The sequence below is a fragment of the Meles meles genome, chromosome 19, assembly GCF_922984935.1.
Source record: "Meles meles chromosome 19, mMelMel3.1 paternal haplotype, whole genome shotgun sequence".
In the NCBI taxonomy this organism is placed as follows: Eukaryota; Metazoa; Chordata; class Mammalia; order Carnivora; family Mustelidae; genus Meles; species Meles meles.
Genome location: NC_060084.1, coordinates 11,451,446 through 11,470,090, shown reverse-complemented (window position 1 = coordinate 11,470,090; position 18,645 = coordinate 11,451,446). Strand labels below are relative to the sequence as shown.

The following is an 18,645-nucleotide window of genomic DNA, read 5'->3' as shown; positions in this document are numbered from 1 at the left end:
TTGACCCCATTTTGGAGGGTATAAGTTGTTATTCCACCTTTAGAGTCATTTGGCAGTTTCACCTTTAAAGACATGAAAGCTCTCTGACCGAGCAGTGCTCGGAGACACACAAACTTGACCACCTCTGGAAGGCTTCTCTCATCTCATGAGCCTAAATTTTAATTTTTTCAAGGAAACTGGGGACCCATCCCTTACTCTTTCTTTTTTTTTTTTTTTTTTAAAGATTTTATTTATTCATTTGACAGAGAGAGAGATCACAAGTAGGCAGAGAGGCAGGCAAAGAGAGGAGGAAGCAGGCTCCCTGTGGAGCAGAGAGCCTGATGCAGGGCTCGATCCCAGGACCCTGAGATCATGACCGGAGCCGAAGGCAGTGGCTTAATCCACTGAGCCACCCAGGCGCCCCTCCCTTATTCTTTCTATGGCTCCTTTTCTTCCCCCTGTCAAGGAGCTTGATGAGCTCCTATCCATCCTTCATGTATTCAAATCAATGCTTCCTCTCCAAAGAGGTCCTCCTTACTCCCCAGACTAACCATCCTCTCCCCATTTTTAGTATTTCTTCTCAGAGCACAATTGACATCTGTTTGCATGTTTATCTGTGGGACTATTTGTTCTGGGTCTGCACTCCCCACAAGAGCAAGGTTTGTGACGTCTCCGTCTCCCAGTATGTCCCCAGGGTCTGAACTGGCCTGACTCATTGAACCACTGGGTTGGCTGCTGCCTGTCCTTGTCCTGAAATTTGATCTGGGTTCACCCCCAGGCTTGCTTAGAACCAGATATGCCAGGGAACTCACCCAGAGGCTTACCCCGAGTTCACTACACACAGGGAGTGAATTCTGGGAGCCAGTCATCCCCTTTCTGGGACTTTGGGTGTGCAGCCAGAATGGATAAATCACATAGCAAAGATCATTAATTGTTGCCATCAATAAAGCCTGTAACCAGAGCAGAGGTAAATGAAAATTGTATGATGCCATGATCAGGCTGGGCTTTGAACTATCCCAAAAGCCTTCCCGGACCCCACAAGGGATCAGTGTCTTTCTATTCTTGGCACCATGAACTTCTTGCTTATCCCTCTTCACCTGAACATACTACATTGTCCAGGAACCTTCCTAGGCTGACTCCTCCACTTGACAACACACTCCTTCCAGGCAGACTAGCAGACTACTTTTATCCCCAGTGGCCAGCACAGGGGACAGGAAGGGAAAAAGGGGTCAACAGCATGGGCCCCAGTGCCCCAGGCCACCGCTTACCATACCCTTCAACATCCAGTCCTGGAGATGTGTGCAGCCATATGCCAGCCAAAAGCTGGGATGGCTCACTCCCTCACACCTAGAGACCGTTGTCATTACTGGGGGAAATGATCTGGCTTTCAAAGCCTGTAGTGAGGTCCTTTTCGGCAATCCAGTTCAGTTAGAACTGTAAGCCCTGAAGTCAGAGATGAATTTGAGGTGTACCCCTTATATGAAGCTATGTGGCCGGAGCCTTTCTAAGTTGCAGAGTCCCCATTGATAAATTCAGGGCTTTCAATTAATTATTTAGTTAGTTAGTTCTGATTTATTTGAAAGAGAGCTTGAGCAGGGCTTGGGGAGGGACCGAGGGAGAGGGAAAAGCAGACTCCCTGCTGAGCGGGGAGCCCAGAGCAGGGCTCCATCCCAGGACTGTGGGATCATGACCTGAGCCAAAGTCAGGCACTTAACCGCCTGAGCCACTCAGGTGCCCCAGTACATTCAGGGTTTTAAATATCCTCCCCATGTTAATATGAAGGGCAGATTGAGGTTTTATGAGGCCTCAAGTTTTTACAGCTTGACAGATCCTTAACTGAGGTGTGCTGGAGCTTCAGCTTCAAGGTCAGTATCTCTCTGCTCCCTGCAAGAAAATAAGTGGAAAACACCAGATTCCCCATTGACCACCTGCTCCGCAGCAAAAATAGGGGTCCACAGTTGAGGTCCCACCAATCCAAGGCCACACTCTTGGGCTGAAATAAAGAAGCTAGCAACCTCCAGAACATCCCTCCTGGCAATTGATGGCAACAGCCCACTCCTTTCCAGAGGTAACGGGCACACGCGTGCTGACAACTGCCACTCCCGGCACCAACTCCATGCCCTAAAGTGTGTGCACGCTCAGGTCTGCGTCCCGGTTCTTCCTTCCAGCCCTTGTTCCTTTCTCCCTCTACCTTTCCCCCTCACTGCCTCCCTCGGTGCTTATCCGGTAGGTTCTCGAAGGCTCTGCACTCTGGGCCCAGACGTGTCATCATCTCCTATATCCTGCGGCTCTGGCCCCAGCCATGGCTGCCTGCTCTTCCATCACACAAACGGGTAGAAGAATCCGACCCTCCTTCAGCACGGAGACAGGTCTCTGCAAGCCTGATTGACCCTCTCCTTCTAAATGTAGCCTCAGAGCAAAACCCCCTCCTCCCTTCGTCCTCCTCAATCATGTGACCCTGGACAAGTCCTTTCAGTTTTGCGTTTTGCTTGTCAAACTTTACAGACTGTGAAGTCTAGCATCACACGCTTAATTATGATGTCTGTTTCTGTGGGTAGGATCATTCCTGTCAGGACAAATCAAACGTTCACCCCAGGTTAATTGGGAAGGCAATGGGGGCATGTGGGCTCCCAGGAGATGGGGCCGAGAGAGGCTACCGGGAGACCACAAGGTAAGAAGCATCTTGTCTGATTTCTTTCTGAAAGTACCGAGTGAATATAAGCGCCAACAGCTCTGATTGAGTGTGGCAGTTGGACATGGGGGAACGAAGTCGGGAACGCGGGCCAGCTCACCACAGTGCCTCTCTCTACTCCCAGGCAGGGCGGGGAACCCCTTCTCAGCTGCTGGATGACGCATCCAATAGGAAAAGAAACCTAGGGAGAAAGCGCTGGAGGAGCAGCCAAGTCATCTGAGCTTATTCCCTGCACGCAGGGGAAGGGGCAGACACAGTTTTCCATGAAGTGTGCGCCTGATGGGAACCCAGCTGCTGCGGAAGACTCAAAAGAAAATTCAGAAGCAAGAAGAAACATGGAGCTCTGGGGACCCAGTCCATTCATACTACAGAGGAGGACTCCCAAGCTCCTGGTCCCTCCAGTAAGCGGCGTGCACCCCGGGTGCCCGGCTCTCTCCCTAGCGCAGCAACTGGGGGCATCCGCTAAGGTTAGGGGTGTGCGGCCGTGGAGGACGCCCAGCTGAAGCTGCTAGGGCCGCGGGGCAGCACTAGGTCCAGGGCGAGGTCGCGCTGCTCGCTCTCGGAGGAGACGGGCCGGTAGCCCAGCAGCTGCAGCGCGCCAGCACACAGCTCCTGCACGCGGCGGATCTTGGCGAAGGGCAGCGCGTGGCGCCAGGCCTGGGAGACATTGACGGCGTCCCTGGATGAGGTCTTGAAGGCCTCGCGGCGCGCGCCGGGCCCGGACCCGTGCGTGATGTTGTGGATCCAGGCCTGCAGCTGTGGCGTGAGGCTCAGGCCGGCGAAGGCGTAGAGCGCCCGGATCTCGGGCAGCGGCGCCCGCGCCAGGTCCTCGAAACGTACCAGGCGGTAGCGGCCTCGCAGGAAGGGCGGCGGCTTCTGCGTGGCGGCCTCAGCGATGCGCACGTGGCTGCGGCACACCTCGCGCACCACGCGTAGGCCGGGATCGGCCTCCACCCATGTGCCATTGGTGCCCAGGACGATGCCGTTGTCGCGCGCCAGCGCCTTGGCGGTCTGCTCACGGGAGCGCAGCACGGCCCGGGGGTCGCGCACCAGATGCACGATGCGGAGGTTGAGCGCGGGGTCGTTGAGCAGCTGGTAGAGCACCTGCAGGTTGAAGAAGCGCACCTCCTTGAGCACCACGTGGCTGTAGGCACGGCAGGCATCCTGGGCCCGGCTAAAGGGCTGCCGGGCACACAGCGGCTTGCACACCGCCTCGCTGCTGATGGCGCCGCGCGGGAAGGCGCTGCAGGCAGGGGGCGAGCACAGCGCGCGGCTCACCGCGTACTGGAAGAGGTCCGACAGGTTGCGGCGCCACGGCAGGTAGGCGTCGAACACGTCCATGTCGCACAGGAAGACGGAGCGCACCACGTCGCGCACGGCCATGTGCAGCGCCGGCGCGCTCCCCTGCGACAGGGTGGTCCACACGTGCCACCCGGGCTCCATCAGGTAGAAGACGTCGGGGTGCTGGCTGAAGAGCTGGCCCACGAAGGACGAGCCCGAGCGCCACGAGGACAGCACCAGCACGTGCACCCGCTCTTTGCCGCCGGCTGGGGACGGCGGCCTGGGCCAGGAGACCAGGAAAAGCAGGATGCAGGTCTGCGCCAGCAGGAGCACGGTAACCGCCGTGCTGGAGACGCGCGGCAGCCACATGCCTCTCACTGGGGGCCTGCGGGATGAGAGGGCAGCCGTTAGGGACTCGCCCTGCCACACCCCAACGCCTTGCAGGGAGCAGTCCCCTCCCTCCCCAACCCCCATTCTGACCACCCGCCAGGTAGGGGCCTCCTCCCCAACCCGGACTATGGCCATCTCGCTAGGTCACTCTCCCGGGAGTAGGACTTTAAGACATCCACCAAAACCTAGTCTGTGCAGAGCACAAGGCCCGTTGCAGAATGTCTTTGGAAATATAGTCCTTACTTTCTCCCTCCCTCTTCCCCTCCCCTTTCTCTCTCCCTCTTTTTCTGGAGAGGGAAATATTATTTTTAAAACCGAATTCCCACCTTTTGCTTCAGAATTCTTTTTAGGGAGACAATTTTAGGTTTAGCTCAACAGCTTGATGGGTGATTGGACTCCCTCACCAGGCTCGGCCACTTTCTAGCCTGTGATCCCGGACCACACGCTTCATCTGTCTGTAACTCACTTTACCCATCTGTAAAAAGGGGATTAGTACTTGTATTGGAGTAATGGAATGAGCCTGGAGGGCAGGGCATGTCCTAACTCACAAAACTGATAACGTGGGTGCCCTTTCCGCCCAGTGTGCTTCTGGGTTGTCTGGCTTCTTTTAAACAAGCAGACGTAGCTTCTATTATTACAAGTAAGTAAACGACATAGAGCACCTCAAGTGTTGCTATCTACAGGGAGTCAAGTGCTACAGAGGGAGGGAACCCTTCTGGAGCTGTGGGAATGTGCAGAAGAAAGCAGTAAAGGGCAAGGGGACGGCAGGCAGGATCCTGGCCACCATCTGCCCTTTTCCACGCTGTTACTCACGTAGCCCAGGGTTGCTGGGGGAGCTGCCTGCCTCAATCACAATCCATGGACGATGCCTGCAGATTTTTCAGGGCCTGAGAAAGCAGGAGAGACGCTGGGTCAGAGTGGGAGTGCATTCCCAGACGCAAGGACAGAAAGTCCCCTGCAGGTGGGAACAGAGCGGCCCAGCCCCTGAGCACATTTTTTCAAGTGGGTGTGAACTGATGGTGTTTCCTGCTGGGTGGAGTAGAGAGGGCTGCCGTGAGTCCTGTGATGCCACTTAGGAGCTGTGAAACCGGGCGGAAGTGACTTGACTTCTCCAAGGCTCAGTTTCCTCCTCGGCAAAACGAGGATGGTAACATCCAGCCTCTTGGGCTTTGCCATGAAGAAGCTGCTAGAACACACATGATAGAGGGCTTGCTAGTGCCATACATTGGCCCAGGGCTACTGTGGCTGTTGCCGTGTTGGGAGAGGCAGCACCAGGGGAGGTCTCCACCTAGCTGAGACACCCTGAGGTCACCCACATCGGGAATCCCAGCATCTCCTGCGCCCACCTCCGGGGTCCTTTACTGGATCTTAAGAATATCACACTTGTCCCACAGAGTGAAAGGGACGCAGAGCCAAGCTTGTGCACCCCGAGGTCCCAGACTTCTTCCCTCCTTGTGCCTGTTGCTCTTAGCACGATCCCAAGGAAGAGCTGCTATGGGAGGGCGGGGCCTGAAAGTTCCCTCCTTGCTTTCACAGCATTTGCTCCCCTCGAAGCCCCTTCCCTGCCCATGGCATCTCCAGGAGAAGGCAGGTGTAAGTTGTGAGCAGATCCCACTGTTCCGGAGGCTGCCGGAGCAGACAGGGGTCAACCCAGCAGCTCTGCCTCCTGAACCACAAGGGCTAGATGTGAGGATTTCACTCACTGGCTCCATTTGGTGGACGTTATAGTTTCCATTTTTTACGTGAAGGATGCCAGGCTCAGAGAGACGACAGGGAAAGAGGGACCCTCCATCCAGGACTTCCATCTCTAAGTTTCTGGCATTTTCTGATTACACTCAGCTGGCCTCTCCCATTCCTAGGAAATCCTGCACAGCACTGGGGACCCAGGTGTTGGGCCCAAACATAGCTGCCCTGGCCAGCCCATCCCTTTCCTGGCTAGGAAGGATCTTGACCGTAAGCTACCAATGTGTCTGTTACCTGCCTTCCAGGGAGACGAGAGGTTTTCTTAGGTGACTCACACAACACGGAACTGATATCTGATCCTATTATTAGAACTGGAGAACTAAGAAGAGAATTGACACATGCAACCCCCTGCAGAGTGCCCAAAGAGGTCCAGGTCCTACGGGAGAGTTTTCTGATAAGGAGCCTTAGGTACAGGATACCCAGTGACAGGTTAGGAAGACACCAGGATAATTGTTTTATCTTCGTGATTGAACCGCATCCTCCCAACGCTCATGGGAGGTAGAAATTACCTCCATCTGATTTATTTATTTATAAAGATTTTATTTATTTATTTGAGAGAGAGAGCACAAGCAGGGGGAGGAAGAGGGGCAGAAGGAGAGGGCGAGGCCTGGGTGCCAAGACCCTGAGATCATGACTTGAGCCGAAGGCTGCCGCTCAGCTGTCTGAGCCACTCAGGCACCCCACCTGTTTTAACTGAGGCAATGAAGCTCAGAGATAGGAATACTCACTGAGGGACAGGGCAGAGAGATAGGAATACTTTTTGTTCTGTTTTGTTTTAGAGAGAGAGAGACAACAGGACTGAGCCAGGGGGGTGGGGGCAGAAGGAGAGAGAGAATCTTAAGCAGGCGCCACAGGCTGCTCCGAATCTGACTCAGAGCTTGATCTCAACAACATGAGATCATGACCTGAGCTGAAATCAAGAGTCAAGGGCTCATGTGACTGAGCCACCCAGGTGCCCGCCCCTAGGGCAGAAGTTTAAATCCAAATGCCAGACACCCAGAGTAGAGCTCTGGGGTGGGTCTCACTCCTAAGCCTTTCCTCAATGAAGTCCCCCATCTTGGAAGGCCTAGGCCCTTCCCCTATAACTTTTTTCATTTTAAAATTCCTTCGGGGAGGGGGCACCTGGGTGGCTCAGTGGGTTAAGCCTCTGCCTTCGGCTCAGGTCATGATCCTGGGGTCTTGGGATCAAGCCCCACATTGGGCTCTCTGCTCAGCGGGGAGCCTACTTCCTCCTCTCTCTCTCTCTGCCTCTCTGCCTACTTGTGATCTCTGTCAAATAAATAAATAAAATCTTTAAAAAAATAAAAAATAAAAATAAATAAAATTCCTTTGGGGGTATATATATATATATATATTATTTATGTTTCATTTTTTCCAACAGACGCAAACTTCTAGAGGTACAGATGAGGTCATCATGGACTCATGTCTTCTTTGTGAAAATTGGAAAGGGGGCCCCATCTTTTGGCAGACACAGCCCCACACCAGAGCGCAAGGGCCACCGAATCAAAGGGAAGTGACATTCTCTGTCCCTAGGCCTCCCCCAGGTCCTCCTTAGAGGCAACTCTGCCTCTAACTTCCACCAAGTCTTGGATGATAGTGATAAAAAGAATCCCATCTTTTTGGGGAGGAGGGTGGGAATAAAGTACAATGAGACCAAAGAGGGAACAGAAAGTTCCCTACTACCCCACAACCCAGGACCACTTTACGGAGTAGGTTTTGTCCCGTCACTGAAAGTTTTCTCGTAGTAAAGTCAACATTCAAACTGACGTCATTCGCAAACCAGCATACTGCTGAAGTACACCGAGTGCTAACGGCCCCTTTCCTCCCCCGTGTAACCCCCTGTTTTCCCTGGAGTTCAACTGCCCTAGAGATTAAAACTGTCCGGTTGAAAGATAAAATTGAAGAAGGAGAGAGGGTAGAACAAAAAGATCAATGATGGATAAAAGATGGAGAAGAGATAAAAGACCAGAAAGAAAGCAAGAGGATCAATCCAAGAAGTCCAAGTCCAAAGCCCTTATCCTAGCACAGGTGACAATCTAGCCTAACAACCTCAAAGACACACCCATGAAGTGGCCTAGGGAGCAGGTGGGAGTCGAGTGAGTGACCCAGCCATCTCTCTCCTGGATTCTGGAAAAATTCCCCACCTGGTCTCCCTGCATTTCGTATTGCACAGAGCCCCCAGAGCTGCCTACACCGTATTTGGTCCTGTCATTCGGCTTTACCTCATGTCCCAGAATTCCCCTCCAGAGCCCTGTGTATCAGGTCCCCTGGAATCGTTATTCCGTGCTCCCCTCTGCTCTAAGTGCCCAGCCCTGGTTCCCCCCAAGAGTCATCCTGGCTTCCTCCTAAGTCACCTCACCTGTGTGTTTCTCAAGGCATGCACCACTCCTCCCCCAGTGACACTTTGCTTCCCCTTCTTGCCTGTGAGCACCTTGAGGGTCAAGACTACGGTTATTCTTCAAGTGAGCGAGTCTGTTCTCAGGCACCCTGTGTGGGACTCAGTCTTGCAACAGGTTGTTGCAATAGACAGGGTTTGCTTGGGTCCACTCATACTTGTTCCTCCTATCCTGCTAAGGGCCTCGAGATTTTTCTTTGAGGAACGGACCTCGCTCACACCAAGTGCGTGTGGTTTGCGTGGGGCTGACTGCCCACTTCGTGGTTCCTAGGGAGTCAGGTGTCTTCAGCCTGGTTCATCTTTCTATTCTACACACTATCCCCTGACCGAGTGGTGGGCTTAGCCATGGACATCCGCCCCAAGTCCAATCCCAAGATATTTGTAGATCTGCAGGGAAGAGGGAAACTGCCTGGGTAGAAGCCAACACAGAAGAAAAGTGAGCAGAGAAGGAACAGTCTGAGAGCCTGTGAGCGGCTGGCAGAACGCGGATTCAGCTGGCCAGACTCCATGGACTTCCCAGTGGGGGAAAATGCTCCATTATTTGTCAAACCAGTGTGAGTTCAGTTTCTGCCATTTACAACCCAGTGTTTTGATTGGAGAATGGGTCCCCTTGGTGGGGCGAGGGGATTGGGGGCAGAATTGTCAGGAGCATGGAGGGAGCTTCGGGGGGCTGGTCATGCTGTGTTTCTCGATGAGGTGCAAAAGCTGTGTGATCAAGCTGTGTTTTTCCGACTTGTGCTCTTCTCTGTATGTGTGTTGTCTTTCAATAAAGAGTCAAGAACCCTCGGGCGTCTGGGTGGCTCAGTCCGTTAAGTGTCTGCCTTCAGCTTAGGTCATGATCTCAGGGTCCTGGGATCAAGCCCCCCATCCGGCTCCTTGCTCAGCAGGGAGCCTGCTTCTCCCTCCTGCTTTTGCTCTCTTTCTCTCTCTGACAAATAAAGTAATTAATTAATTAAACAATAAAAGAGTTGGGGTGCCTGGGTGGCTCCATCGTTGAGTGCCTTCCGCTCAGGTCATGATCGCGGGGGCTGGTCCTGGGATCAAGCCCCACATGGGGCTCCCTGCTCTGTGGGAAGCCTGCTTCTCTCTCTCCCACTCCCCTTGCTTGTGTTCCCTCTCTTACTGTGTCTCTGTCAAATAAATAAATCTTCAAAAAAAATTTTTTTTAATTAAAAACAAACAGTCAAGAATCCTGACTAAGACATACAGTTAAGTGTCATGTCCGGGAATGTCACAAAGACTGAACGAGTACCTGATATTAATAATATTTGCCAACTTCATGTCAGATACTCTGTGATCCAGATCCCCACGTAACTCACATTCCTTCCCGCTAAGTAGTTTACCTTTTTTTTTTTTTTTTAAGATTTTATTTATTTATTTGACAGATAGAAATCACAAGTAGGGAGAGAGGCAGGCATAGAGAGAGAGAGAGGAGGAAGCAGGCTCCCTGCCAAGCAGAGAGCCCGATGCGGGGCTCGATCCCAGGACCCCGGGACCATGACCTGAGCCGAAGGCAGAGGCTTTAACCCACTGAGCCACCCAGGCGCCCCCCCCCTTTTTTTTTTAAAGTAGGTTCCAGGTGGAGCCCAACAGGGGGCCTGAACCCACAACCCTAAGATCAAGACCTGAGCTGTGATCTGGAGTCTGATGCGGGGCTGCCAGCTGAGCCCCTCCAGTGCTCCCTTGCTGAGCATTTTAATGTGACGGTATCTTCGAAATATCCCTGACTGTTGGCCTGAGAGACACAGGAAGGAGCTGTTGTTCCATGTGATTGGCAGGTGGGAAATATGAGCTACAGGGAGGGCCAGTTTGCAGTAGGAGGGGGCGAGCCTGAGCCCCGGAACCTAGCTCTCTGGGAAATCCCCACCTGTACCCCAGCTCTGCGTGCCCCTCACTCAGCAGCCTCTCCCAGCCCTGGCAGGGTATCTAAGGAACTGAAACGTAATACTAGGTACAAATTCATGGCTCAGATTTCTCTCTGTTTGACATTGGCTGGAGGCCATCCCTGTTCAGGAATCCCAAAGATTAGAGAAAACAGATTCCAGATCAGGGATCAGTGGACTCTTGGCATCAAGGGCCACCCCTGGGGGCAAACCGGCTCTGATCGAGCCCAGGGCATGTTAGGGAGAAGGCTGAAAAGGAGGGAACGAGAAAAGAAAAAACGAGAGGGGCGCAGGGAGAGAGAGGAGGAGTAAGATGAATGCTTATGGTGGGATAGAAATGGAACACCAGTAAATATCATCTGTTGAGGGCTTCCTATATGAAGATTTTCTGTCCATTTTCTGACTTAATCCTTACAACAACCCTATGACGTGGACCTGATACTCCTCCCCATTTTACAAATAAGGAAACTAGGGTTTAGAAAGATTAGGAAACTGGCCTAAAGGACCCACACACCAGCTGAGTCAGAATTTAAGTCCTAGCCTTATAACTTTAGAACTCTTAACTACATGGTATCCAGTGGAAAAACCACAAGTTCTAAAGCAAAGAGTGGTGTTAAAAATGCACAAATATAAAAAAAAAACCCCACAAATATCAAAGGATATCATCAAGAAGGTGAAAGGACACCCCCAGGAGGGAGAAAATACTTACAAATCATATGTATAGCAAGGGATCCAGAACATATAAAGAGCTCTTACAATTCAATAATAGAAGACAAATAACCCAACTCAAGAATGGGCAAAAGCTTTGAGTAGACCATTTTTCCAAAGATATACAAATTGCCTACAAGTGCAAGAAACGATGCTTGACAATTCTAGTCATTAGGGAATGCCAGTCAAATTATGAGACTACGTCCCATTAACTAGGATGGTTATAATAAAAAGGTAGATAAAAACCAGTATTAGTGAGAAGATGGGGAAATCAGAACCTTTGTACAGTGCAGAAAATGGGTAGTTCCTCAAAAGGTTAAACATAGGGATGCAGTAATGCCAATCTAAAATACACATCCAGGGACACCTGGGTGGCTCAGTTGGTTAAGCAGCTGCCTTCAGCTCAGGTCATGATCCCAGCGTCCTGGGATCGAGTCCCACATCGGGCTCCTTGCTCGGCAGGGAGCCTACTTCTCTCTCTGCCTCTGCCTGCCACTCTGTCTGCCTGTGCTCGCTCGCTCTCTCTCTGACAAATAAATAAATAAATAAATAAATAAAATCTTTAAAATACACATCCAGGGCGCCTGGGTGGCTCAGTGGGTTAAGCCTCTGCCTTTGGCTCGGGTCATGATCTCAGGGTCCTGGGATCGAGCCCCGCATCGGGCTCTCTGCTCCGCGGGGAGCCTGCTTCCCCCTCTTTCTCTGTCTGCCTCTCTGCCTACTTGTGATCTCTCTCTGTGTCAAATAAATAAATAAAATCTTAAAAAAAAAATACATATCCAAGGGGTGTCTGGGTGGCTCAGTCCTTTAAGCTTAAGCATCTGCCTTCCACCCAGGTCATGATCTCAGGGTCCTGGGATCCAGCCCTGCATAGGGTCCCTGCACAGAGGGGAGTCTGCTTCTCCTTCTCCCTCTGCCCCTCCCCCCACACACCCGCACACCTGCACTCACTCTCTCAAATAAAACTTTAAAAAAATAGAATAAAATAAGTACATATCAAAGAAGACTGAAAACACATGCCCACACAAAATCTTTTTCATAAACTTTCATGGCAACATTATACCTAATGGCTTCAGAATGGAAATATCCCAAATGTCTATCAGGTGATGAACGGATAAACAAAATGTGGTCCCTCCACATACAGTTGACACTTGGGCAATGAGGAAGTTGGGGCATCGACCTCCACATAGTCGAAAATCCACATATAACTTCTGACTCCTGGAAAAGTTAGCTACTAATAACCTACCACTGACCTTAACATTAACAGTCAATTAGCCCATATTTTGTATATTATATGTATTAAAGTAATTTAGAGAAAAGAAAATGTTATTAAGAAAATAATAGGAGGGCGCCTGGGTGGCTCAGTGGGTTAAGCCGCTGCCTTTGGCTCAGGTCATGATCTCGCGGTCCTGGGAGCCCCACATCGGGCTCTCTGCTCAGCAGGGAGCCTGCTTCCTCCTCTCTCTGCCTGCCTCTCTGCCTGCTTGTGATCTCTGTCTGTCAAATAAATAAATAAAATCTTAAAAAAAAAAAGAAAATCATAGGAGAAAATACATTTACAGTGATGATCGAAAAAATTTGCATACAGGTGGATCCACACAGTTTAAACCCATGTTGTTCAAGGATCAACTGTAATTCAGTATTATCTGGCAATAAAAAGGAATGAAGTATTGATATGTACTATAACATAGAGGAACCTTGGGGTGATTAACACACCACATGAATATACTGTAAATCACTGAAATGTACACTTTAAAAGGGGGAACCTTAAGGTATGTTAGTTGTATCTCAATAAAGCTGTTATTAAAAAAGTACGCAGGAAAAAAAAAATTTGGAAGGGGAGGCGAACCATAAGAGACTATGGACTCTGAAAAACAACCTGAGGGTTTTGAAGGGTCAGGGGTGGGACGTTGGGGGAACAGGTGGTGGGTAATGGGGAGGGCACATATTGCATGGAGCACTGGGTGTTGTGCAAAAACAATGAATACTGTTACGCTGAAAAAATAAATAAAATGGAAAAAAAAAAAGTACGCAGGGAGGGGTGCCTGGGTGGCTCAGTGGGTTAAGCTTCTGCCTTCGGCTCAGGTCATGATCTCAGGGTCCTGGGATCGAGCCCTGCATTGGGCTCTCTGCTCAGCAGAGAACCTACTTCCCCCTCTCTCTCTGCCTGCCTCTCCGCCTACTTGTGATCTCTGTCAAATAAATAAGTAAAATCTTAAAAATAAAAAATACGCAGGGACACCTAGGTGGCTCAGTGGGTCAAGAGTCAGCCTTTGGCTCAGGTCATGATCCAGGGTCCCCCTCTCTCTCTGCCTGTCTCTCTGCCTACCTGTGATCTCTCTGTGTCAAATAAATAAATAAAATCTTTTTTTTTTTAAGATTTTATTTATTTATTTGACAGAGAGAGATCACAAGTAGGCAGAGAGGCAGGCAGAGAGAGTGAGAGAGTGAGAGGAAGCAGGCTCCCTGCCGAGCAGCGAGCCCGATGCGGGACTCGATCCCAGGACCCTGAGATTATGACCCGAGCCGAAGGCAGCGGCCCAAACCACTGAGCCACCCAGGCGCCCTAAATAAATAAAATCTTAAAAAAATATTAAAAATAAAAACATTATCTTTCTATGGCCAGGTTACAGGTAAATTTTTTCTTGTTAATACTTTGCTGCATTTTCCAGGTAGTCTACAGTAGACTTGTATTACTTTGGTAATCATAAAATTGGTGACAGGAGGCACGGGTAGGACCAGCATGCTCCAGCTTTCACTGCGGGAAAAGAAATGCCTGCAGGCCCATCACCCAGCTGACCTGAGTACCAGTTGGCCAGAGGAGGACAGGGGCATCCTCCTGAGCATGGAAAGATGTCAAGATCCCCAAGCCCACCCCGAGCCTCAGGGCTGTGGCGGAAGACAGTCCTGGCCCCAAGCCCTGGCCACATCTGCTATCTCTCTGCCAGTCTGAAACAGCAGCTTCGTGGAATCAGCCGAGGGCAGGGAAGCTGGAGTCACACAGCCCAGATGCTGCTGATTGGCAGCAGATTGGCCTGCAGGAATCTATTGGGAAATGAAATCAAATTGTTCAGGGACAGGAGCTTCAAGTCTCCCTAGCTCAGAGCTACCCCGTGGGACATTTCAAAGCAAATGAACAGATAACGCGTCACACCTCTCCCTGGCCCTGAACTTAGGGGATCCTCTAAATGCACTTTGCACAGGACCCAATCATAGAACCTTACAGCTAGGGAGACCCGAAGTCTGGGGGCTTCCACCTCTTCTCTGAAGTAACACATGCAGGGGGTGGGGGAAGGGAGTGCACATTTAGCACACACCCCGTGTTCCCCTAGGGGTTGACTGAGCTCAATTATTACAGGGATAATCTGGAATGTTCTCTGGCTTATTTTTTCAATGTTTTATTTTAACTAATTTATTATTTTTGAAAAGTAAGTCATTCTTAGAATTCAATGACTTAAAAAAAAGGCAGGGAGGAAGGGGCTGTTTTAGAAGAAAATGACTCCAAACATGTAACAGCTGGATCCCGTGTGCAGATGTTGTTTGGATTCTGATTCAAACAAACCAAGTCCAAGAAGATATCTTCGAGGCATTAGGAAATTTTAACACGGACTGAGTATTAGGTGATTGTGAGAAATCATTGTCCATGCTACTGTCACGCTGTACAATACTTTTTTTTTAAATATATTTCTGTACTTATCTCCCCTTACTAGACTAGAAGCAGGAGTCTGTCTCATGATGAGGAGTAGGGATACCACAGTGGCTAATGAACCCCATTTGATCATTTACTGTGTGATCTTGGTCAAGTCACTTAATCTCTCAAGGCCTACTGCTGTTTAATCTATAAAATGGGGGAAATTGGGGTGCCTGGGTGGCTCAGTGGGTTAAAGCCTCTGCCTTCGGCTCAGGTCATGATCCCAGGGTCCTGGGATCGAGCCCCACATCAGGCTCTCTGATCTGCGGGGAGCCCGCTTCCTCCTCTCTCTCTGCCTGCCTCTCTGTCTACTTGTGATCTCTGTCAAATAAATAAATAAAATCTTAAAAAAAAAAAATGGGGGAAATTCACCTTGCTGGCTCCGGCCATAGAGCATGCAACTCTTGACCTCTGGGTCATGAGTTCAAGCCCTAGGGGGCCTAGAGCTTACTTTAAAAAAAAAAGAAAGAAAGAAAAAAAGAAAAGAAATGGGGGAAATAATATCACCCAAGTCAGGGCTTGATTTTAATTCAATGAGTTACTATTGCTAAAACACTTAGAACAATGTCTGTCATATAGCACATTTGTATTTGCTCAGAAATCCTCCAAATCCGGGTTACAACTATATTCTATGGATCCAAAAGATAGCCTCTTCATAAGGAAAACTCAAGAACAACAGCCAGGGGAGCCTGGATGGCTCAGTGGGTTAAACCCTCGGCTTTCAGCTCAGGTCATGATCTCAGGGTCCTAGGATAGAGCCCCATATCGGGCTCCCTGCTCAGCAGGGAGCCTGTTTCCTCCTCTCTCTCCGCCTGCCTCTCTGCCTGCTTGTGATCTGTCAAATAAATAAATAAAATCTTAAAAACAAACAAGCAAACAAACAAAAAAAAACAGCCAGGCCTGGTTCGGGGACCTCGCACCCTAGGAACAGAATGGTAACCCCAGGCAGGGGCAGAACATGGACCCGCAAAGCAGCGGCGAAACATGCCAAGAAGAGAGGAGTAAGTGGAACCATATAAGCCTTAACACAGCCAACGCTCAAGGAGCCACACACACACCCTTCCAGTTAGCTCGGGTACTTGGCACACTCACGCACTCTCTGCCCCGGGGCAGCCAAGTCCTTGCTGCCCTTGAGGCCTCCGTTTTCCCACCCTCACGCCTCCGGTTCAAGATGGGGAGAGAAAAGAGGGTGAACTTATCCCGGGGCACCTATGCTGAGGCCGAGAGAGATCTTTCTCGTTGCTCAAGAGCCAGCAGCAAAACAAGCCAGACTCTCATTTAGGTGCTTATGGTTCTAAATTCGCTCAACAACCCGCTTTTCCTCAAGAGTGCCGTGGGGGGAAAGCTTTCTAGATTAATACCATGCCCTTGGAATCTCACGTTTCAAGAGTCTAGGGATCCCCAGCAGGGATCCCAGGTGAGCTGAAGCCGCAGGAAGACACTTACCCACCAGCGCCAGGGGCTACCATGTCCTTCCCACGTTCGGATAGAAACACCACCCGCAGCTCTTCTCCCCAGACCCGACCCCCGGGCTACAAGCTCCGTGCCCCTGACTGCGGGCATCCCGTGCAGAGGGAGGACCAACCAACGTACCCGTAAAGCTGGCGCCCCTGCCCGGGTGTCTCCTCTTCCAAGTTCCAGTCCGCAACCGGCCCTGTCTTCCCTGGCCGAGTCCGCAGGGGCCGACGTGCTCCGTAGGCTCTCAAGGCTAGTAAGGGGCCCCCAGTGGCACCGGAGGGAAGGCTCCCAGAGGCTCCGGCGCGGATCAGCAGACACCGAGGTAGTGGAGGCACCTGGAGACCTAAGGCGGAGGGAACATGGAAACAGGGCGGGAGTGTCCTGGAGAAGGCGAGGCGTCTTAAGAACGGGATGTAAGTGTGAGGGGCGCAGTCGTGCGGCCGCGGCCAGACACAGACTCGGGCACCACTGCTCCCGAGGCTCTGCAACCCCGAGACGCGCGCCGCGCCCCCGCGCCGGAGCCCTGCGCTGCCGCTCCGCGCCGCCGGCCGCAGAAGAGCGCACACAATGAGGCGCTTTCAGACGTGGCGGCGGTCCCTGAGCCGGCGGGCGGGAGCCGGGGCGGGAGGGACGGAAGTTAAGGAAGGAGCCGGTTGGCCCCCGGCTCTTGCTACCCTCCCCACCTCGGGGGAGGGGCGGTTCCCAGGGGCGGGCACGGGAGGACCCGGGGAGGGCGGGCACAGGTGGGCCCGGGGCGGGAGGACGTCGAAGGGCGCTCGCACTCACCTCTCATCCGACTATATGACCAAAAAAGTTGCCTCCTGCTCCGTTCGCAGAGAAGGAAGCCTCCCGGGGGCACAAAAGGCCCTTGCGAGGGAAATCGAATCTTACTTAATCTTGCCCCTCCTTGCGCTCAGTGGCATCCTCTTAGGGAGGTGACTTGGAACCCAGGCCGCTTCCCAAGCCCCCAGCCTCAGACCTAAACCAAGTGCATCTCAGTGCCAGGCGGACACACGCGTGGCCTCCCCAAGCAGTAGCCGAGCCGAGAGGGGCCCAGGCGCCTGGAGCCGAAACACTGAGGGGCCGGGCCCAGAGCTGGTTGTCCCCCTCCCTGTTCTAGTCTCAATCCCGAGGCCGAGGCTTGATAGCAGGTCGGGATAAATACAGGACGTGTTTCTGTAAGTACAGCAGTCCACCCCCCTCCCTTCCCCGCCCAGATAACAACAGAGTCCAGGCATCTGAGAAAGAGAATTCTGACCTCTTGTAATCTGTGGTGAGATCTAAGAGAAGTCCCTGCTGCTGGGAGTATAAATCAGTGCATTCTTTCCAGGATGCGGTTTGGCAAGATGAATTTAAATCCTTAAGAACGGCCATAAGCTTTTTGAATTAGCAATTCCTTTCTAGGATTTCTCTCTCTCTCTCTCTCTTTTTTTTTTAAGTAGGCGCCACGCCCAGCATGGGGCCCAACAGGGGTCTTGAACTTAGCACGCTGAGATCAAGACCCGAGCTGAGATCGAGTGAGATGCTTAACTGACTGAGCCTCCCAGGTGCCCCGCTAGGATCCATCTTAAGGAAATAACTGGCAATAAGGATTTATACACAAAGTTCATATAAGTGTTGTTTATGAGAGAGAAAAATTAGAAACAGTACAAAAGATTGAAAAGACATGTACCAGAATGCCAATAGGACATTTAAGGACAACTTATTTTCTTTAGGTTACTATAATTATATATTTTCCCCAACAGGCATTTAGAATTGGTCTAATTGGCATTTCAAATCTGGTCAAAAAGAAATAAGACATCTCTCTCTCTTTTTAAAAGATTTTGTTTATTTGACAGAGAGAGACACAGTAGAAGAGGAAACACAAGCAAGGGGAGTGGGAGAGGGAGAAGCAGGCTTCCTGCTGAGCGGGGAGCCCCATTCGGGGCTTGATCCCAGGAACCTGGGATTGTGACTTGACCAGAAGGCAGATGCTTAACTACTGAGCTACCCCGGCACCCCAGAAACAAAATCTTAAAGAGCATGAACATGATGGGGTGCCTGGGTGGCTCAGTCAGTTGAGCATCTGCTTTAGGCTCTGGTCATGATCCTGGGGTCCTGGGGTAGAGCCTTTGAGAAGGGGGGGGTCCCTGCTCAGTGGGGAGTCTACTTCTCCCTCTTCCTCTGACCCTCTTCTGCCCCTTTGCTCTCTCTCAAATGAATAAATAAAAAATCTTTTAAAAAATTTTTAAAAACATGAAAACGAGGAGAAAGAAAAAAGACCAAGAATTGCTTTTTAGTTGATGGGACCTAAGCAGGGTCTTAAGGGCCCTATGTGATTCACACAGAAACTGGATAATCATTTCGCAAGATTAGAGATCTTCCCCATCCCAAATATCGCATAATTGTCTCAAACCCTGACTTAGCTATGAGTTACAGCTCAGCT

At 51.1% G+C, this 18,645-nt stretch overlaps 1 protein-coding gene across 1 annotated transcript; it reads right to left on the bottom strand.

Moving 5' to 3' along the window:
- Positions 1–337: 337 nt before the first annotated feature.
- Positions 338–16,753, bottom strand: CHST6 (carbohydrate sulfotransferase 6). Its single transcript, XM_045986911.1, has 3 exons — positions 16,356–16,753; positions 5,156–5,229; positions 338–4,337 (listed from the first exon to the last, which is right to left on the bottom strand). Exon 3 carries the CDS (start codon positions 4,319–4,321, stop codon positions 3,140–3,142), a length of 1,182 nt encoding a protein of 393 aa, XP_045842867.1. The 5' UTR covers positions 4,322–4,337; positions 5,156–5,229; positions 16,356–16,753; the 3' UTR covers positions 338–3,139.
- Positions 16,754–18,645: the final 1,892 nt, after the last annotated feature.